Raw genomic sequence first — 22,367 nt, 5'->3', positions numbered from 1 at the left:
TTTGAGATGTGGCTAGCCGAAACTTAGCGATTCACCGATAATGCCACTCTGACTACAACAAGCCCCCTACCAGAAGCCCCCTCGCTTGTGCTCGATACTGCACGTAACCAGCGGGGGCGCGAAATCTCCGCATGCACATAGACAAAAGGAAGCAGCCGGAAATTTCCCTGGAACATCACCAGACGGAGGAAATGATGCTTTGAGAAGGATGAGAGAAATACAGGGTGACGTTACAGACTCCGATGAATTCCACCAAACCTCGAAAAGCTTCTCCACGCCGGTTTCAACCCTCGATCCTAAACGTGGATGGCAAGAGGGGGACCGAGAGCGAATGTCAGGATGGTCGAGTGGTCTAAGACGCTACGTTCAGGTCGTAGTCCGCGAGGGCGTGGGTTCGAATCCCACTTCTGACATTTCTATCCACTTCCACTTTCGCTTTTCCTGAGCGTTTTTTTGAAGGGAGGCTAGAGATTCCTTTTCTACTGCTGCCGTTTCCTATATTTGTGCGTTGCAGGCGGAGCCGTGGTGAATGTGACCTCCAGGGTTTGAGAGGAGTTTCCAACCCTCCTCGTGCCAGAGGTATTTCCACTTTTCTCGTGACGCTGGCAATGTAGCTACACAGAATCACGGGCCCACTTCCTGCACTTCTCAATACCATGAAAGAATATCGCATATCACGTCGAGAACGACTCAATCTCGTATCTTCCCTGGGCTTTCCCTAGCTGTACTGTATCGTTCGTTCAGACAATATTGTACTGAGACATGTATGGATGGACGGCAGTAACTGAGAGCGGAAAGTCCACCAGTTGGCGTATCGAGATCGAGTAGTTGCAACACTGAGGAATTTCGTATCAGCAGAGGTTTCAACGGGAACTTTAGCCACCAACAGTTTCCGGTTCTTTTGCAAAACTATCTTCTGCATCGACTCTGACGGGGTCGCGGATGGCGAAAGCGGTCCCAGGTAGGGCTCTCGTCAGGATGGTCGAGTGGTCTAAGACGCTACGTTCAGGTCGTAGTCCGCGAGGGCGTGGGTTCGAATCCCACTTCTGACATTGTTTTCTCAACCGTTTCCAATACTGTAAATATTACCACTAGTGTTACTCGAGACGATAGAAGGGGATTTATTTCTTCTCTCTTCTCATGAGGGAGTTACAACCAAACGTTGATTCGCAGGTGTAGCGGCGCTGCTTCGCCTTGTCAAGAATCCAGAGACTCTCACTAGGTTTCCAGTTTGATACATCCCTTCGCAGTTGCATCACTTCGTCCCAGAAGGCGCGCTGCTTACAAAGAATGGCTTCTACCAACAGAGAACAGACGAGCACACACTACTGACTAGCGCCGCGAACGCTCCAGTCATTGGTCTGACCGCTTCACGGGCTACAACGACGACGGAAAAAAATATTCTGTAGAACAAACGGTCAGAGTTGTTCTTCATAACACGTTTACCACTTTGGTGGACATGCACTTCGAAAGTCAAAAACTAGATACTTAGAATTGAGTCTTGTGTATACTACGAGCTTTTGCACCGGTACCTAGCGAAGTCTGCAGCGCACACGTCACTGACATAGCCTGTGGTATACACAACTGATCCTTTCAAGACTATTACTTTTTGTCCAGTTATCCAATTAGAGTTCCAATGGTGAAGAGGTCCCGCATATATATTCTCAGCCGCACGCTTGAAAACGGGAGGAAACAAACTGAAAAGAGTTGTCCGCCCACTAAAAAAACATACAACCAGAAAAAACAGCACGCACAGAACACCCCGAACAACACAGACGACGCCTTGAGAGAGATTACGCCCTCGAAAAACCTGCTAGCGGCTGTCGTCGCAACCTGTTTAAAATTTTCAAAAGGAAACAAAAACTTAACCACTGAAAAACGTTTCACAAAAGCACTTGCTAATCTATACCGACTTACAGCTGTACAAAAGTCGAGCCGCTTGCATGCCTCGAAGCGTGCGAGGGCCGTCATAGCGGGAGAAAGAATATCAACTACATGAAGACTACTTCCCACTGAACACGGGTAAAAGATGAACAAACTCACACAAAGTCCCTGTCATTACGAGAATGCAGACTTCCAAGCCTGAAGCCGGGAACTCAGCAAAGATGGTTTTCAGAATCAGGCCACAACGAAACTTTGCTGTTTCTCGTTGTCAGAGATGTGGTTTTGTGCACGCGATGGTGCTGACATACGCGAGCGTAAAACCTGCCTCAAGAAAGGCGCATCTGAACCTCACAGGTCCTTGCAGAGACCGAAGAAAATTTCTAGAGATCTATACCGAGAAACTCAATAAATGCACAAAGGTGTCGATCTCGCAGTCCAGGAAATTACTCTGAAATTAATTCTGCTGGACGAGTATGGACATTCGAGTTTTGCCGTGTTGTTCCAGAGGGAAAGACACAACGATTTTGTGGCTATTCTTTTCCACCCCGCCACTAGGTTTTCCACCGGCGCATCCAGGTGCTGCAGATACAGGCAAACACACAAAATCTAGCAGAACGCCTAAAAAAAACACGCACATGCTTCCTAGTGTGTGGGGGACTCTACAGTCTTCCTTGCTACTAAATTTTGAAGCTTGCATAAGGGAAATGAAGAATCCTCCACACTCGAGCACCATTTTACAAAACCAGTATCACTGCACACCGGAATTCTTACCACGATGTCGTCGGTGCATATGAACAGCAAAAAAAAACGAAAGACGCACGCGTGCACAACGTCATCGAATCCGAGGGACCCTTCTCTTTTTTGCCCTTCGCGAACTGCTGCCGTGTGATTCTTTCAAGGAGAATGCGTTTGCAAAAAAAAAACGGAACACACACTCCTTCTGTACAGTCGACCTTCATCCGCCAAACCGTTTGCTTGTTACCCACCGATGCGTTTCACCAGCAAAACGCGTCTCCGGTCTTGGGTGTCTTTGAATACTTTCTCCGACAAGCTAAACACTCGATGTCGACGTTTACACTATACTGACATATTTGCATAAGCTAAAAAAGCGTTGCAAAAATATCCTTGCAGGCACACTTTCCTTCTGAAAGTAACGCCGTTGTTCCTGTCTTCGTTGCTCTGTCGCTTACTCGGATTCGTCTGTCCTATTCAGAGCCTTCGCGAGACAACGTCGCCACTGCTCGCGAGCGGCGTCATCAGAAAAGACCACGGCGATCACCTGGAAAAAGTTGACGCACACAAACGTGAACAAACACTGAAAGAAATGCGACGCCGACTCTCTCGTATGTAGGCATACACACACAGGTGCAGAGACCAAGTACACATCTACAAAGTTCTTCCAAGTACACACACACACATATATATATATATATTTATATATTTATATATATATTTATATAACGGCATAGTGTGTTACTATGCCACATGTTGTTTGCATAAAACAGAGACGGCATGAGCAGATTCGTCTCTACACAGAGGCCATGTGAAAAGTCGGCGGTACCTCTTCGTTCGCGCTGGAACCTGTGCCTTGACGAAATGTCATTTCCACTGTGCTCTCTTCTTTCCCCCCGAATTCAACCTGTGAAAAAGGAAAAGACGAGATCTCAGCACTGCATGAGACGCGGCACAGAGGGCTCCAAAATATTTTTCTAGGAACAGCTTGCTTCGTTAAAGATCAACCCAACACAGACACACCAGTGCATCTTACAGGGCATGCATGCAAGTCCCCATATAGATGCACAGATATATGCTTGGATACGGATTCACACATTCACCAGAACTTCGAGTCTACCTATATATATATATATATATATATACAGAAACTGACATGCTTGTCGTATTCCCAATACAAGTGTTCATCCATTTAACCACGTACAGCCGATAGACCCACAGCAGTAGTTATTTAACGGACACAAACGTATCTAGGTCTGGATCGCGTTTCGTCAAAAGGCATACGCGTTCTTTCTCTTTTTATGCGCATGCTCAACAACATATGTTCTCTGGTAGCTAAGAATTCTTTGAAAACGAAGATGCAAATTTCTCGCGACTGACGCGCACACGCATGCATCCGAAGCTACAATCATATATATATATATATTTACATATGCATATATGTATATATATATATATATATTTACATATGTATATATGTATATATATATATATATTTACATATGTATACATGTATATATATATATATATATATATATATGTATATATAAACGAATGTACGCGGAAAGCAAGTGCAATTGTATGTGGGACATCGACCCAACACGTTTACGTTTTTCGTAGGCGTTCCTGTGGAGGGTGTTGGTGTCCTGCACTTAGGAAGAACCTGGTTGTCTGTATCTCACACTTGGAGCGAACATCTATCTACAACAAATCGCGTATAGGGCAGCACCGTAGAAGACATGCGCGTACAGAGTGAACTGCCAAGCGACTCTGCGTTCGTCGGTTCCCTTCTGTCTTCCGAAGAAACGTTGGTTTCCTACAGACCCTTTCACATTTTAATTCGCGGAAACTAAACCGATTTAAAACGCATGCAGGAAAGGCGAACCTGACGAATGTCCTCGATTCTGCCTTTGAAAGTCACAGTTAACAAATTCGCCTTGGCCGCCTTGAGTCGACGCAGGTGCGGAGCTGTCGCGTCTCCCATCGTATCCATCCAAGAAGGAACCTGATCTGAATTCTGAGGATGCAACAGACAACATCCACAGACACAGACACCACAGCAAACTCCTCGGTCCATCCGTACGCGCATGCAAACGTTTGAACGTATATATGTTTGAGAGGAAATGCAGACACAGAATGCACAGTTCCATCTCTGCAACCATGCAAACATCTATCTCTATACTCTATGGTAGACACGAAATGGAGAAATACGGGTGTCTGCCAGCGGTTGTCTTACATATAGCAGAACTGTTCGTATGCAGAGGCGCATGCATCTGTGTCAGCCCACATCTCTACGTTTCTACACAGACGAATCGACTTCACACACGAAGGTATGAAAATGCAGATGCAGAGCCGCACATGTACCTGCGTGTGCAAGGGTGGAAAACAGTAATTTTCTGCATGCACCAAGACCACGTTGCCTTCACCCAATGCATGCACAGGTGTGCACCGAGCAGGCAACGCCAGAAATGCGAATTGTCTTCACAGAAAATCTCTATATTTGCACAGACATGTGTCTGTGCACGCACTTGTCACGACATCCACCACCACATCAGACAAAGGTACAAATATCCATATATATACATAAATAAATATAAATATATATATATATATATGAATGTATATGTGTTTGTATCGGAAAAGAGAAACTAGAGAAAAGGCACTTCGTGTGGTCACGAGACGAGCGTCTGAGAACAGCATGTTCCCCAGGTGTCTTTGTGACTCCGAAGAACAATCGATCTTTGAGCGTTCGATACCTCTACGGCTTCGTTCCGTTCGATTTGCATTCGATCCTGCGCCCAAGAGTCTTCTTCGTCTCCCATCCAGCCGACGAAATTCCCCAAGGCGCCGCCTTGTTCTTCGGGACCTCTCAAACGAGTCTGGTCGTCTTTCTCTTCCTCGTCTTCGTCGGCTTCGCGAATGCCTCCAGCCTCGCCTACAAACCGGACGAGAAGAAAGCAGACATGCTAGCCCACCAGTGTCACCGAGGGACATAGATGGCCTCCGAGAAGAGAGCAGAGCAGCGACAAAGGAAAGACAAGTGAGAACCGCCGTGAGGCGAAAGAGACCGCTGAACGGGAGATGCGAGAAACCTGGAGAGAGAGGGAAAGAAGAAAAGCTAGCTGCAGACTGGACGCAGGAAGCGGCACAGGAAGAAGGCCTTTCTGTGGAGAAGGGCACAGTCGAACGAACAAACTGTGAGTCGCAGAGAAAAACTTCTCGCACAACCTGTGGCGCCTGGCCGCCCTCCAAAGGCGGGAACACTGAGGTTCTTGGACACCCGCGGCCTTTTCTGGGGGAGAGCTTTAAATCTACAGGCACTCAACGAGCGACGCGCTGCGGGTGTACGTACGGCAGGCGAGAGGGTTCAGACAGAACCAGAATTTCCAGTTTATCTTGATCTCGTAGACGGCTGCGGCGAAGACGAAAGAAAGCGACAGAGAAGAATGAGAAGGCAAAAAAACACTATTAAAGTCCCTGCATGGGCAATCACCGGAACTCGATCACGGGAAGAGTTCCCTGCTGTTTGTTCACACATTTCGATGCTGTCTCGGTGCACCGAAACGGAGAGAATAAGAGTCTTCACGACTCCTCACACTTGTGTCTTCTGCTTGAAAACTTATGCCTGTGCCGGTCAAAAAAGACGCTTGGAGACACACGTTCAACAACTGGCTCGAAAGCCAGCCGCGGCAGACTGGAACTGAAGAGGGCGCTGCATCACCCTGGGCATTTGCTTTCGCGGGGCATGTGCGTGTGCAGTTTCCGTCACACGACACAAGGTCGGTTCTCCTGGAGTCTTGTTTGCTCCAATATATCTACGTTTTTGGAAGTCGTTTTTCGAAGCGAAGGCGCTCTCTTTGTGAGACGACAGACGCAACTCCTCTGGGTGAGACAGCTTCCCACACACGCCTGTCTCATGCGAAAAAAGCTACTGGAACAAGAAAGCGTCTGTGAAACGCGTCCACCGCAGAGTCCCGCTGACGCCACTGGAGAACGGTCTGTTCTCCGCTTCTTCTCCAGTAGACTCGGGTGCATTCCTTGATGTCTCTGGTGCAGCTCGAGAATGACCAAGCAGAGGCCGAACGCGAGCGACGCCTGTACCTCACGAGATACGGTCAACAAGGAGTATCGCCTTCGCCCTCGAGCTCTTCTGATCAGCGTGGTACGGAGAACATGACGACTTCGCGACAGCCACTCAGTGGGATTCGCTCGTCACCAAAGAGTCAGCTACCGATTCAGGATCACGCGCATTCAAACCGGTAAGAAGAAACACGGCGTCTAACTACCGGAGCCTCCGACAACCAAGTTCAATCGCGAAAAATGCGCAGGAACAGAAAGCGAGAACCGTACGTCTCAAATAAACAGTCTTACTTGAGAGGGTAAGAACGAAGAGAGCTTGGTACCGGTCGTAGGGGTTTGGCTTCTCCTTCGCCTTCCTCGCTTCAGGACTGATTCTCTGCAGAACGCGAGTGGGTGTGACGAGCCGGAGATAGCACGCATGTACGGGGAAAAGAGTTGGAAAAACTGTAACTACACGTTTTTAAGCTCGAGCGCGAGCACTGGACTTGTCCAATAAACTTCACTTTTTAAATTGTGCCGACGTTTCATTGTAGCGATTGCATGCAGAATTATACCTTGTAATGTTCACAGCGGGAAGGCACTACCTCTCCGATGCCACTCCATTTCATTCAAGAGAATACACAATCTCCGCAAAAAGCACAAAATTTCAAAGTTTACAATTTACCTCATTTCACTCAACAATTAATCAACATTTGTGTCCAGCCCGATGTGTGAAATTTCTTCCCAACGAAATCTGTCAAATCCTTTAAAATGTTTACGCAGAGCCGACCTCCCCCCACACCAAAAACAGAGACAGCCACCCGTCGAAGAAAACATACCACTTACAGTTTATTCAATATACACCCGTTGTCTATATTTACTTTATTTTATTAAATCTGACGCAGTTTATATGTATATCAATACATATATATAAACATACATTCATCCACATGTGCAGACATACATAAACATCGGTACGCATATGTATATGTATATACATATATATATATATGCATATATATATATATATATATATATATGCATACATTCTTGACATGTGATAGGGTTGTAGATGGCCACACATATCGAGGTTCAGTTTTACTCTCGAAATTCCCTTTGAGCATTTCAATTTCCGTCGGACTGTGAAACTACCTGGCGAAGAGCAATGGAGGCTGCCTCAATGAGCTTTGGGTCGACAATTGTTGCTACGCACTCCTTCATCACTGAATCTTTCAGAACATCCACCCGCTCTTCATCTACACGACCTAAAAAAAGAAAAGTCACGCACGATCCGCATGTGCATGCATGTGACCAGCCAAATCAACATCTGCGTATGCACTTATGCCTGTATCTGTCTACGCATGTATACAGATATACATACATACAAACATACATACTTGTTGATATATGAATATATGTGCGTATACCTACCCAAACACACACATATATGCATATATATATATATATATATATATAGCAGCATACGTGCATGCGTTGCGTATGGGAACATCTGCAAGGTGAATGCAGTTTTGTGTGAAGGAGACGCCCGTGTGCGTACCGGAGATGGCATGCAGACACTGAATGATGGGAGCCGCGGCGAGAAGCTGAGAAGAAACAAAAGTTGCCAGAAAACAATGATGCTTCGACCTGGACTCGCGAAAGAAACGTACACATCACCTCTTCTTTAGTGTCACGTATGTCTTCACGCGCTTCCAGATACATACATATATATATGTATATATATATATATATATATATGTATGTATATATATATATATATATATATATATATATATATCATCACCAAGATACGCTTAAGCTTCTGCTCATGTCGGTATCTGTATGTCTGCATATATATATATATATATTTATTTATGGGTATTGATAAGTGTATATACATGAATATATTCGTACGGATATCGTTCCGTGTGGACCGAAGAGAGAGGGGGCAGATACATACACGCTGACAGAAGCGTGGACTTGAACGCACAAGTTCTCACAGCGACAAACCTCCGTTTGTGTAGATGTGTGAAGATCTTGAAAAGCAGATGCGCGTTTGTGAAAGTGCATGTATCTGTCTCCGTCACCACTGGGTGAAGGCATGAACTTGTGCGTTTTTTTTCTGACCTTATCGCAGATGATGACGTCGAACAGCTCATCAAATCCGTCACCACTGGAGCGCGGCTGGAAGCAGGGCACCAAGAGGAAACGCACAGAAGCAGGAAATGCATGACGGAAAAGCGAGAAAAAATACACGGACACAGGTCGGGGAACACAACTGAAACAAACCAGATGGAGAGCCTGTGCTTGTTGCCAGAATCTTTTCAGAGAAGGGAACAGCGTTGAAGAAACGCGGAAGTCGCCGGGAGAGGACCGAGGACGTCGAGAAGCGAGCAAACATGTTGAACATATCCTGTTTAATGTGGCGAAAACGATGAGGCAAGAGGCGACAGAAAACACAACCGCTTGCCTGTAGAAGATATCTGGGATGACCGCGTGCACTGGCCTGCCTAGAGCACCGCAACGGATCGTCTGAAACGGTTCCCCAGTTTAAAGAGCTTTTTCAGTGGAGGTGGAACTCGCTTACCTCCTTCCACCCGACAGCTAGCCAGTCGTGACTTGGGAAGCCTTTGACGACACGGGTCATGTTTTTGTATCTCTTTTTCTGCACAATCCGAATTCGCCCACTCTTCTGGTGGTGATACTCCACCTCTGGGGTACTCGGATCGCGCCTGAACAAACGGAACTCGACACAGCCACGGTCTACAAATCCAACCTCTATCCAAATATATATATATATATATATGTATATGTGCGTATGCGTGTGTAGGTGAATATAAATGCAGACCGATGCGTCCACACATCTGCCCAATAGAGATCCAGGTACATGGACAGAAGTGCCGATGCACATTGACGAGCAGAGCCGAGGAGTTTGTTTATCTTGTCTTTTCCTGTCTCCACACATTCGCAGACGTTCAAGTAGAATTTTAGCTGCATGCGGGACGAGAGGAAGCCGAGTCGCTTTCCAAAACGTACAGCCCATCTGGCTTGTCGACGATGTAGAAGGCGTAGTTACTGACGGCGACAATTTGTCTGACTGGAGTCGCTGCACCGACAGAAAGGAGAAGGCAGAACGCAAAGAGATGCTGGATTGAACGCCGCGATCTCCGCGAAGGAAAACGGTCGCGTTCTGGCGAAGGCAAGCGATCTTCAGATTCCGTCGCAACGGCCGTTCAACGCTCCGTTGAAATTGCTGCAAAGACTAAGTGGGCTTTGCGGCTTCCAGATCCAACGACGAGAAGAAAACATTCAAAAGAAGGAATGCTCTGCAACGTCTTGACTAGACAAGGGAGCGACGAGACGTCATGTTCTCGAGAACTCGAGAGACTCAGTCTCCAGGTCTCGCAACTGAAATCCCTGGAAAACGCCCTCACAAATCAGACGCAACTTGAGCACCTATGTCTCAAAGATGCAGGCACATCAGCAGCGCGTTACCGCCGCTCATGCAAGTTGAAAAAGAAAAGAAAAGACGAGAAGCAATCGCAAGTCTAGGTGTACAGACACTCTCACTGTCCAGATGAGACGTCGGCGTCCACCAGTGAATAACAGCGAGCTGCAGAATGCGCTCTGCACGTTGAGAATGCTCCGACAATAACAGCTCCTGATCAAAACAAACCACAAGAAATGGAGGATAAAATAGTTCCTATCACATTCTAAACTATCTCCAGAAACAAGCATATCTCGCCGTGTAACTATATATATATATATATATGCTTGTTTATACAGTTATACTATATAAATATCTACAATTGCGCGAATGAAATATATACATATAGACACGATGAGGCAGAAACGCATAAGCATCGGCACAGAAAGAGGTACATAGGTTCACACCAAATGCATCTGAGATTTCGAGAAGACGACTTGAGTAGGCGACGCCAAAGGCGAGAGTGGCTCTCGCATGCGTCCATTGGCCGCCTCATTACACCTGATATTTTCCCCTGCGTGCAGACCTCTACATTTTGGCCTTTCCATATAGGTACGCAAACATATATATATATATATATATATATAAAAGATGTATACATATGTGTCTGCAGTTATATCTGTCAATGTGTGTGTAGAGATGGAAGTGTACATGCATATCGACGGAGATCCCGGCTTCTGGCAAAAGTCTGTGCTTACGAGAGTTGAACGAAAGTGACCGGTGTTGGCGTCGTCGAGCAACTCGTACTGAATCGAGTTTCGGATGGGATGATGGTTAAACACACGCGCCTGCAGAACGAAGAAAGAAATAAGAAAAACAAAAAATAATGCGACCCATGCAGTCACATCTCGGGAAAAAGGGAAGAGCACGGATGCAAAGACCAGCCAAACTCAGCAGGAAGACTCGCGAGAGGAAGTTGTCACGAATGAAGAGGACGAAGACAGATAAATCCGCGATGCATGAAACAAAGCGCATCCAAAAAAATACGAATGAAACAGAGACTGGACTCGAGCAACGCAGTCCAACGGCAGCCTGTCTGCTTCCTCCTCACTCCCTCCTTCGCAGCCAATTCGACAACTGTGGAGTGCTCCAGACAACAGTGACTCCTCGAAAGGAACTGGGGACGCAGAACTCTTCCAGACGAGGAAACCTCGGAATGTTTGTCTCTTCCTCTTTCTCTGGTTTGTCGTCGCCTGCGAAGGATTCCTTCCCGACGCGGGCCGCTCTCTCTCTCTCTCTCTCGGTGCCTCTCTGGCTACCGGAGGGAGACAGAGAGAGAGCCAAGAGGCACTCCGGGATGGAATACGTCGTCAGAAAGAGCAGCTCGAGCAAGATATAATGACATGACTTTGACGAGAAACGCGAGAGCGCAGAGAACGGGAAGTCGACGAAACAGTTTCTTCAGGCTGGAAAAACCTACCACCTGAAGAGCCTCCAAGGCTTCATAGCCGAGACGCGAAGGACACCGCTGCACTACCTCAGACAAAACTGTCAAACATTCGATTCTCATTCCTGAAAAACGACAGAACAACGCATGACTCAACGCTCCTGTGGAAGCAGACGCCCACCAAAAAACACACAAACAGACATTCCTATCTTTGCAACCCACACACGCACACATATTATATACATATATATATACATATATATATATATATATATATATATTTGTATCTATTTATATATATATATATACATATGTACATATAAATATATATACTTATGTATAATTATGTATACGTATGTGATAATACGAGAAGAGTCATATGGCCCCGTTCGCCTCTGGCACTGTTCCCCTGAATCTTTTGAAAGTGGCCAAAGCGATCTGTCGGATTTTCCAGATCTTCCCAGAAATGTCTCTTTTTTTGAAACTCACGTTCACGCATTGGAGCTAAGTCCGCAAAGAGATGCGAAATGTAACTCCCACTGAAAAAAAACAGAGACAGACATGCCAGTCCTGTTCCGTTGACAGAGCCTTCTTTCGCTGCCTCCATCGCTTCTGCATGCACATGCACCCTTTCTTTCGTTTGCATGCGGCTGATTTCGCGTTTTCTCACACGCAAACGCACCCTGCGTTTGTGCGGCAAGGAGACACACGAGAGACTTTTAACCGCTGAACGCGAAAAAACAAATCGACGACAAAGACGCGCGGCACTGGCCAGACAGACACAAACACCGTCAGTGAAACATGACGACATGCACAAACGTTTATATATGTTTATATGTATATAGATGTACATTCCTCATGAACGCAAGCACATGCACATATAGAGGTACAATCGCACACATCGAATTAAATGCGTAACTGTTAAAAATGAGTCTCTTGACGGATCTAGACATGCATATATATATATATGTATATATATATATGTATATGTATATATAGATATATACATATATATCGATGCAGGCGTCGTTTGCTTGATCCCTTCGGCCTTGTTTGGGAGGTATTCATTTCCATAATCGACAGCGCGCGCAAATGTATATTCCTGAGTTGTCGGTGTTGCTGCGAGTTCCTCCGAAACACTGTTAGCTGTCTGAGGCAGTCCAGCAGAGTACTGGTTTCTTCTGAGGTGACGTCGACAGCACAGAAGTCTCTTTCGCCGCGCCGTTTTCTCTCTGGCGGATCTGGAAGAGAGAGTTTAAATTCTTTTTTCGCGGCCAGACAGCCGTAATAAGAGAAGCGTTCGAGTCTTCTGAGAGAGGACCTCCGTCTTTGGTTTCGTTCTTACTGAGCCGTTCCCGCGTCGATTTGAATGTCGAAGAGCAGCATGCCAACGAGAGTCCGCAGAGTCGCTGTAGTGAAGAATTTCTCGAGGGCAATTTCTGTTGCCCACTTCTGCACTTGGTAGTCGGAGGAGTACTTGACGTACGACGTTTGCCGCGCGAGCATTGCGTAGAAGCTCGCAACCTCTCCGCAGAGAATCTGGAAACACAAAAACAAACGGAGCCAGAGGCGCTTCAGACTGCCACTGAAGACGGCAGTGCAAGCCGAGCCGCGGCACCACACGAAGAACCTAGAACCTCAAGTGCATGCAGGGGGACTGCAAGGGGACAGCTAAGACAGAATCGCAGAGCTTCGAGTTCTGCACACTCTGTGGAGGAAGAGTCGGGGGGCCAGGAAGCTGCTGAAGATGCGCGACAGAAAACACAGATCTCCGCCGGACATGACCGATTCGCAAAGAGGGAGAAAGGACTCCGAAAACCTGAGACGAGGTCGAGAGGTTGTGAATGCGATCGAGACGGAGACGACGCGAGGAAGGAACGAGATGGAAGAAGAGAAGGAAGAGCACAGAAGGAGAAAAAAGGAAAGCCGGACGGAGAAAAGACACTGGAACGCCCAGGACCAGGAGTGAACGGGAGACGGGATGAAGATGGCAAAAGAAAGAGAAGAATTCGTAAGAGATGGAAAGAGGGCCGCTTGCCTGTTCTTCGTGATTCAGTGGTCGACTCGCGGAATGCTTCAAGACGAACAGCAGCGGATGCGTCACGTACACCGAAAAGCTGCAGAGCGACAAGAAGAAGGAAAAGCACTGGGAGCAGCAATAAAGAAAACCAAGACGAAAGAGAAAAAGGAATACCGAAGGAAAACATGAAAGAAAGCAAGCACCACAGAAGGGATATACATGCCAAGAAGACCCCACAGAAGAAGGCGCGACGGAGAGAAGAGTCGAAGAACAGACAGAGAAAACGACTGAGAAACAGAGGGGAAGAAAGCACAACAGAAGGAGAGAACGAAATCCGAAGGAAAGAAGACGATTAGAGGGAAACAAGATACCTGGAGACTAGATGTGATGTCGAACTTTACAAAGAGGGGAGACCGCAGCTATGGCAGCTGACGGATCTCGAAGAGAGCTGTTCTCTCACGAGAGAATGTTTCTCTCCGAGACTATGCGCCCCATCGACAATGCACCCGCAAGCAGGAAGCCGCCGAGAAGGCGAAGAGCCTCGCCTTAGTTTTCGAAGAGACAGCAAACGAATCTTTGCATGCAGGGCATAAACAGACGCCACAAGTTCGCACAGCCCCCACGGCGCAGTTTGTCCATCCACGCGCTTCAACATCCCTTGCGTCGTGTCTCTCCTCGGAAAGCGTCAATGGCTGCTTTCCCCTGGCGCAGAAACCTGTTTCGCCAACAGTGATCCCCAGTCCCCTTTGGTCGCTCGTTCTCCCCTCCAGAAACAAAAGCGAAGGCCGGCACAAGTGCAAAGTCGGTCCTCTGGCAACTCACTCAGCGATCAAGGCGTAGTTGACGACGAGGTCCATTGACTCTGCCTGCGAAAAGCCACCGAGGACAATCCAAGAGAAGGCGCGGCAACTGTCGGAAAGGTGCAGACCCTCCGTCCTCACAGCAGAACGACGGGAGAAAGACACATACACAAACAAATATATTCTCCGGAAAAGAAGGAGGCGTTCACAGACGGTTCGCTCAACGCTTGCTGCTTTGAGGGCGCGCGTGAGTCTCTGCTTGCAAAAGCTCTCCGCATGTTCCCCTTCGGAGCTCTTCTCCGTCGACAACTCGCCAGGGGAAGTAAGGCCGAAAGAAGACGTTCTCGCGTCTCTCGACCCGCAAACGTCATTCGCGTCGGAAGTCGAAACTTAGACGCTGGAAGCTCCTTTCTGCTCGAAATACCTTGAACTCCTGCTGAGGCATGCATGCACGCATGCAGCACCTCTGTCGCCGTTCTGTGTGGTCGACCGCCGCCGCGTCTTTTGTCCCCGTCCCTCCCTGTGCTGTGCGGACTGTCTGCGTGTACGTACGCGACAACGCTGCATGCATCCATTCTTCATCGCCGGCTTTCCAGCGCCTTCAAGACAGAGTCTTCGAGTCCTTCCCCGACGACGAGCGGTCGCCAGCAGAGTCAGCGAGGAGAGAGCCACTGGAGGCTCCGCGCATGCATCGCCGGGGAACGGCGCACTCACCGACTGATGGGGTTGCATTCGCAGGACGCGGTTCATCAGACGAAAGAATTTCGCAGCGATGTGACATGTCATCACCGGGCAGGCTTCGACCTGCGCAGAAGGAGCAAGCAGTCGCGAGGCAAAGCAGGAAACAGACGCAAGACTTGGGGAAGGCTTTTCTCTGAGTGGACGCCGAAGGGGACAAACGAACGAGGAGCGTGGAGAACACAGCCGGGAGAAAGAAGCTGCAGCAGACAGGGGATGAAGCAGACAAGCGAAGCAGGAAGACGAGAGAGAGAGACAGGAAAGAATGTGAACGACGTACCAGAGAAATGAGTTTCCGAAGAAACGACACTCGTCGAAGTACTGCGACCGTCTCGTTCACAACGGCGGAAGATGTCGCGCCTTGCACGCAGGCGTACAGACAGCTGAGGGACCCACAGAGAGCCGCGGCACTCCGTCGGAAATGACGCAGAAAGACGACGATGAAACCAGCCACAAACCACCAGCGAGACTCAGGAAAAATTACAAACATCCCCGTTCAAAAAAACGAAGCTACGTCTTTGCCTGGAGCTGTAATCTTGCTGTGGCTGCACATCTCAAGAGTGAAGTTCTCCACACGAGTATGAAGGCCAGAGGATTCGACAGAACAGTCTGCTACCTGCTCGTCGTGTCTCGCCATCTGTGTCTTGGGGCCTTCTTCTCCCTTACAAACGAAGAAACGCAGTCAGACAGGTCAGCGAACAACAGATCATCCAGAAAACGAGGAGGCAAACAGAGGAAGGAAACGGACCCTCACACACACACACACACACCCAGAGACACCGAAACGACTCGCGCTACCCTCTGCGTGCGTTTTCTGAATTCAATCTCTCTCCACGCCTTCCTTCTTGCTCCCTCGTTCCCTCTTCTCTCCTCTCTCGGCCATCTGTTCTCCTCTCTTTTGCTCCTTTCCCCCGCCCCCCGCTTACGGACCAGGGGAGCGCGTCTGCACCCTTCTCACCGGAGGAACGCCGCGATGATCCACGCGACATTCAGGAAGCCTCTGAAGAGGTTGAGCCAAAGCTGAGGAAAGCGGAGGCAAAGCAACAAAGTGTACGCGGCTCGCAGCGCTGGCAAGAACCGCAAAAATGGGGAAACGCGCGCTGTCTCCCCCCGTTCGGCCCGGAGCCGCGATGGACAAAACACCAGAACGGCGCGGACGCAGCGGGGAAAGGGGAAGAAGGGAGAAAAGTACAGAGAGCAGCCGAACCGCAAGAAGGAACGCGGAAGTCGAAGAAGGAATCAGAGAGACGCACGGAGGCTCAGAACAAATGACGACACGGCAGACGAGAAGAAAACGAAAGTGTGAAAAAACACAAGACTTACCCCATCGGCACCGTACATGGGCGACCCTCCTTGAGTGTACATTGCGGCGATCTCGGGATCTGCATTCCATTGGCAAGAAAGAGGAGTCCTCGTCAAATGACAGAAACGAAGCACCAAACAGAGCGCCCAGACACGACGCAGACGAAAGAAGAGAACACGGAAAACCGGGGGAACAAAACGTGAGATAAAAACTCTCACAGAAACACCCAGAAAGAAATGTCACATATATATATATATATGTATATATATGTATATATATATATATATATATGTATTTATATATTCATATATGTATGTGCAGTGCAGAGAGGAACATCGTAGGAGAGCACGAATGGACGGACAAAGGGCGTCGCCGCTGATGCTACGCTTTTCGAGTCTCCTTCAGGAGAAGGTCGCATGTTGTGTGACAGACTTGTACGCAAGGATGGCGTTCCGTTTTCCTTTTCGAATGGAGCGAAAGCCAAAAGTCACTCACCCACGGCGATGTCTGTGTTCATCAATACCTCCATCAGACGCTCGCGAGCCTGGAAACCAAAAACGCAAACAACAGCGGATTAATACGTCTCTTCATCCACACATACGCTACACATAAACAGATTTACACATGCCAAAATGCATATAAAGAGATGCATACATACATATATATATATATATATATATATTATATGTATGTAAAATGATATGTAAGTAGATACATGTATACGAAAATATATACATGGATATGCAAATGCATACATGTATATCTGCATTGTGATTTTCGAGTTTTTCGCGTTTCGTTGTGCCTTTATATTTGTGCAGTCGACATCGTCGCTTTCACCGGTGGAAAGGATCACACAATTTAGAACGAGATTGGACGGATCCGCACTGCCCGTCGGTGAGATTTACAGACACACATGTACAAGGTTGCCGTGGTTGTTTGCCCTCTAGAGATACCACATGGATACAAGAGGATGTCGGGGATTGGTCGCAAAAACAGATGTCGTCTCTAAGCGGGCGAGTAGCTGCCGTTGTTTTGCGTGTGATTTCTCGTTGCTCGTTGTCCTCTCTTGCATCGCATGCGACTTTAGGTCTCCGTCGTTCCGAACGAGCATGCTTTCTCCGACTGCGTTGGCGCGTGTGTCTTCCTTTTTACCTGCGCAGACTCGCTCTCTTCCTCGTGGAGATTCTCCAGCGCCGGGTCGTCGAATTCTTCTTCTTCTTCCTCCTTTTGCTTTCGAAATCTGCTTCTTGCCTTCCGCCGAGCTGCGACTTTCGGAGTTACGTTCGCGACGGTGTCGCCCCCACCAGCCTCAGCCAACGCCTTTGCCTCCGCCGCTTCTGCCTGAGCACGAAGAAGAAGGAGACGAGAGAGAAGAAAATGAGAGGCGGAAGAGAAGAACGAAGAGAGGACGAGAACGGAGGAGAAGAAGAGGGGAGACAGAGGAAGAAGACATAGGGGGACGAGACGAAAGAGAAGAATACGGACACAAAAACGCAGTCGAAGAACATGAGCAGTGGAAAGAGGCAAGACGAAGACGACCGGATTCCAGAGAACTCAAGCAACGAAGGAAGTCGAAGAGGGAAGAGCGAAAGAAGCTTTGGCTTTTCCTTCTCACCCGGCGTGCAATGTCGTCTTCCATGTCCTCGATGTCCGCTTTGAAGCGTCCTGCCCAGTACTCGGGGTCGCGTTTTTCCCGTTTCTGTTGACTGACAAAGGAAGTCGCGAAAAACAAGAAACAAAGTTCACCGCTCGCAGCGAAGACAGGAAAGATCCTTCCGCGGCACAAACACACACACACACAACCAGAGAAGCAGAAGGTGGAACTGGCTTTATCTCTTTCAACCAGAAGTCGAATCTGAAGAATCGCAAGGATGCTCTGAGAACGCACAGAAGATCTCGACGCCCGTGAGTGCAAGCTCTTCAAAGAGTGAGGAGCGCGTTTTTTTGACACTCAGTTCACATGCACCCGCGAGAAAGGAAACTGTTACGAATCTGCTTCTGGATGGCGCCTTGCCGGTTGAAAATACCATTCCGTTTGTGCTGAATCAAATGGAGAGGTGAAGGAACCGACGAGGAACACCACCCCGACGCGAGAGCGACAGACGCGGGAGCATGCCCGGCAAAGCCAGGGAGAAGATGCAATGAAACTCAGGATTCAATTCCCCCTAAATTCAAACCGGACGAGGAAGGCGACACCGGCCGAGTGGAGCTACACAAAACCTCGTCGCAAAGACTCCCCCCACAAGAAGAGTGAAGAAGGCCTCGGCACCCAGGGAGGCCGGAGAGAAGACCGAGCAATCGAAGAAACTACGAAGAAACCCGTCGAGAAACTGCATTAAAAGATAGCGGAAAGAGGACGAAAAGACTGAGAGACTTGCAGATGTGAACACCGCAGATATGTTTTAAAGAAGAGAGAACATAACAGGGTAAAAATCTGAGAAAGCGTCGAAAAAAAGATGTGTGTCGTATTGCGCTTTGGAGTTCTTACGCAAATCGACTCTGAGTAGCCGCACTCGCTAGAGGCATCAACAGAAGCAGAAGACGCTCCGCCAAACGCAGGCGAATGAATTCCTGGAAACAGACAACCGATTCTGCCTCCGAAACCAATGGAGACTGCAAGTCGAGAAACGGAACCGAGGCGAATCAACAGACATAGAAAAGTACTTCCGAATACGTCGATGTGTGACCCGTACACCCTCTAATCTACGCACACTGAAACTACGGAAACAAAGAGTCGAACGTCCGCAGAGAAACCGAGGCGACCGAGCGGCGATAGAAACACAAGAAGCTTTCACTGCATGCAGCACCACACACACATACGTATATATATATATTTATATATACATATGCATTTACATATATATATATATATACAGATACATATGTAACGGTAAGTGTAGTTGTATCGAAACGACTATCCAGATGTGTGTCTGCTGAGCCTGGTAGACGTTTCAAGACAGAAACTGGAGTTGGGCGACAAATGTGTGAACCTGCAAAAGTTTGGCACAGAGGTGCCTTTCAGCGTCGCAAGCTCGTTGGACGACTTGTGCGCGCAAATACGTCGACTGCAAAACAGGGAGGAAAGCGTCTCACCGACTGCTGGTTCGCCCGGTCTTGTCTTTCTGAGTCATCGAGGTAAAGTTGCCGCCTCCGAATTTCCGCGTCATCCCACATTTTCTGTTCGCGCTTCGAGAGAACCTGCGGTACGACGCAAATCGAAGACGACACAGAAACAGACAATCCTCGAAGGTCTCCACCATCTCCACTCGAGGCGGCAATAACGTATATATATATATATATATATATATATATTTATATGTGCATGTATGAGTGAATTGATACGCTTTTTTTGCATGCAACTGTGCACATTCTTAGACGCGTTCAAATAGATATAGACTCAGTCCTCCATTTGGTATATTAATACATATACACCTATATATGTATATACACACACACAGGTAATCGTCATGCCTGAAGATAAAGAAGTAGATACGTATCAATGTACAAATATATATATATATATATATATGGATGTGAATGCATCGACTGGGATGTACAAACGAAACATGGCGACGTTGAGGATTTCTTGAGTTCGAGGACAGGGAACATTCCTCTGTTAATTTCTCTGCAGCAGATAAACGCATAGAGTTACCGTTACTACCAAGCACAGGAAGGAAGACGTTGCTGTTGAGTCAGATCGCTAGGCTACACGTAGGTGAAACACACGAAGGAAACGCGTCTTTCGCATGCAACTGAAGCAAAAAAGGACCTGTGACACCCTGAAGCGGGCGACTTCAGGCAGCAGGTGAGATCGACTGAGAGAGATGGAAACAAAAGAGAGAGAGACCAGTTCCAGAGGAAGCGAGGAAGCTCACTGCAAGTGTGATGTGCTCTTCGCGAGCGTCAAGATGGTCGGGATGGCCCTCCAGGACATCTGCCATCCTTGACAAAAGACGAAATGCCGACTTCATGCGAACATCCACGCGCTCCAGACCTCGAGTGAGGAGACAGAGAAGAGACAGAAGCAAATGGAATTGAAGAGACGCGTGGACGGAGAAAACGAAAAGTAAACCAAGGCAGAAACGCCCACCAAGAGACAGCGAGAGGCTCACCACTTGAGCGGAAAGGAAAACAGAGGGAGAAAGAAACAGAGGAGGAGTCGGGGAGGAAACTCGCAAAGGGACCCGAGGAAGGGATACAGACAAAACGAGCGAGGAGAAAGGAGAAAGATATAAAAGAACCGATAAAAAGAGGTCGAGAAAGAGAGATAGGAACATGCACCCGCCAGCAAGGTCATCACTGTTCAAACGCACAGTTTCGGCCTTCTCACCAGAGAGATTGAGGAGAAGAAACTTCATTTCGCGGCCTGTCCAAGTTCGTTCGACCGCGACATCGAAAGTATCCGCAGACACCCAGTTGATCTGCCGTTCTTCGGCCTTTACGATCGCAGCGAAAAACGTTCCGATCTGTGTCGCTCTACAGAGAAAGATAAAACGTGGAGTCTCGGTCTCGCTCCTTACGCAGTTTCGATCTCTGTCTCTCGGAATTGACAGACAGATGACGAGACCGACAGCGACGTTTCAGTGCACTGGGATCGACTTTCCTTTCCATTTATACATATAGACACACTTAGTTTTTAGATATACGCTTTGCGTTGCATACAGCCCAGGCGGTGTGCGTTTGTGTGACGACAGACACAGGAAATTATGAACAGAAACAGAAAAGGTCCACATGAGAAGAGCGTCCATCCAAGCGTAACCTACACCGGAACGACACCGAATCTGTTGCTTCGCGTCGATGCCTTCGTGTCTCTTTTGTTCTTTCTCCTTTTTTCTCGCGCCGCTTTCTCGATTCCTTCTTCTGATCCCGGAACCATCTGGCCTCTCGCATGTTGTGTCTCTTGCATCTTTGACTCCATTTTCCTTTCTTTGTTTCGTCTCTCTTTGCTCTTTGTCGCCTCTCCCTCACCGCATCGAGAAACGAAGGTCCTCGACTGCGGATGCCCGTCGAAGAAAGTCGACGCATGCAACGCTTAGCTGTTCGCGTTCTTGTTCTGCTTGTTTTCTTCGAGGAGCAACAGCAACCAGACAGGACAGGGGAAGCTCATAAAGAAAGATACTCGGATTCCTTCTGGGCAGAAGAAAAGAGGAACCAGCTCTCGATTCGTTTCCTATTTCCAGACTCGCCTCCGACGTCCACACTGGCCCGCGAAAGCTTTCACCCCAAAACGAAAGACTAACATTCGATTCTCACAGACTCACAAGTCCGCTGATAATCGTCTCCCCTCTCTTGCGCGTTCAACGACTCTCGAGCGCCTGCTGAGGTCGATTCCTAATCGCACCCTCATCTGCACAGAGACGGCCAGGACGATGCATCTTCCCCTGATCGTTTCGCGCCACAATGGCCAATCCATCGTCACGGCTGAGCCGCACCAGCCGCAATGTGAGTTGACTTTCCTGGAAGACGCACCTCGCAGTGGACGAACGCAAAGTGAGGTTGCGAACAAGAAGTTTGAAGACTTCTTCAATGACGGAGTCGCCTAGACGCCTGGCCAACTGGCCACAAGCGTTGCTGAACGGGTCAGAGACTACGCGAGCGAGAAGCTGCACGGCGAGCCTCAAAACTGCGCTGTTGCTTCCTGAAAAAAGTCGGAAAAACTGCAGTCGGCCGTTGAGACGAGCGATGGAAAGCAAGGCATCGAAGGCAAACAAATGAATGCGTCTCCTCCATACAGCTCGACAGTGGGGTGGAACCGTCCAAGTCAGGAGGAGCGACAGAGACACTATACTACAGCGATGCTCAATATAAGTTTACTCTTTGGAACAGAGGACATGCACATGCATGCAGAGAAGGAAAACCGCACTGCGAGAGACACATGTTTCAAAGAGCTAACGAGGAACATGTACCTATGTATATACATATATATATATATATACACACATATAAATATATATATA

General features: G+C 48.1%; 1 protein-coding gene and 2 non-coding genes across 3 annotated transcripts in view; 2 read left to right on the top strand and 1 right to left on the bottom strand.

Moving 5' to 3' along the window:
* The first annotated feature begins 333 nt into the window (after nt 1–333).
* On the top strand, nt 334–413 carry TGME49_222690. The gene has a single exon. It is a non-coding gene; the product is annotated as a tRNA-Leu (tRNA).
* Nucleotides 414–972: 559 nt separating this feature from the next.
* Nucleotides 973–1,052, top strand: TGME49_222680. The gene has a single exon. It is a non-coding gene; the product is annotated as a tRNA-Leu (tRNA).
* A 344-nt stretch (nt 1,053–1,396) lies between these two features.
* Nucleotides 1,397–22,367, bottom strand: part of TGME49_222660 (leucine rich repeat-containing protein) — a 34,371-nt gene continuing 13,400 nt past the window's right edge. The window contains exons 20-51 of the mRNA XM_018779972.1: nt 21,880–22,048; nt 21,379–21,474; nt 20,741–20,886; nt 20,286–20,404; nt 19,504–19,608; nt 18,899–18,981; nt 18,026–18,116; nt 17,563–17,751; nt 16,906–16,954; nt 16,431–16,489; nt 16,066–16,127; nt 15,388–15,490; nt 15,084–15,173; nt 14,392–14,435; nt 13,588–13,666; nt 12,895–13,088; nt 12,039–12,088; nt 11,583–11,674; nt 10,861–10,950; nt 10,246–10,336; nt 9,712–9,781; nt 9,263–9,407; nt 8,803–8,859; nt 8,234–8,279; nt 7,828–7,940; nt 6,988–7,072; nt 5,969–6,028; nt 5,373–5,551; nt 4,502–4,633; nt 3,446–3,523; nt 3,075–3,163; nt 1,397–2,463 (exon numbers count right to left, since the gene is read on the bottom strand). Coding sequence (XP_018638320.1) covers nt 2,436–2,463; nt 3,075–3,163; nt 3,446–3,523; nt 4,502–4,633; nt 5,373–5,551; nt 5,969–6,028; nt 6,988–7,072; nt 7,828–7,940; nt 8,234–8,279; nt 8,803–8,859; nt 9,263–9,407; nt 9,712–9,781; nt 10,246–10,336; nt 10,861–10,950; nt 11,583–11,674; nt 12,039–12,088; nt 12,895–13,088; nt 13,588–13,666; nt 14,392–14,435; nt 15,084–15,173; nt 15,388–15,490; nt 16,066–16,127; nt 16,431–16,489; nt 16,906–16,954; nt 17,563–17,751; nt 18,026–18,116; nt 18,899–18,981; nt 19,504–19,608; nt 20,286–20,404; nt 20,741–20,886; nt 21,379–21,474; nt 21,880–22,048 — 3,083 coding nt within the window. The 3' untranslated portion in view covers nt 1,397–2,435. The remainder of the gene's footprint in view (nt 2,464–3,074; nt 3,164–3,445; nt 3,524–4,501; nt 4,634–5,372; nt 5,552–5,968; nt 6,029–6,987; nt 7,073–7,827; nt 7,941–8,233; nt 8,280–8,802; nt 8,860–9,262; nt 9,408–9,711; nt 9,782–10,245; nt 10,337–10,860; nt 10,951–11,582; nt 11,675–12,038; nt 12,089–12,894; nt 13,089–13,587; nt 13,667–14,391; nt 14,436–15,083; nt 15,174–15,387; nt 15,491–16,065; nt 16,128–16,430; nt 16,490–16,905; nt 16,955–17,562; nt 17,752–18,025; nt 18,117–18,898; nt 18,982–19,503; nt 19,609–20,285; nt 20,405–20,740; nt 20,887–21,378; nt 21,475–21,879; nt 22,049–22,367) is intronic.

This window comes from Toxoplasma gondii, chromosome II, assembly GCF_000006565.2.
Source record: "Toxoplasma gondii ME49 chromosome II, whole genome shotgun sequence".
Lineage (NCBI taxonomy): Eukaryota > Apicomplexa > Conoidasida > Eucoccidiorida > Sarcocystidae > Toxoplasma > Toxoplasma gondii.
This window is presented reverse-complemented; position numbering and strand designations above follow the sequence as displayed.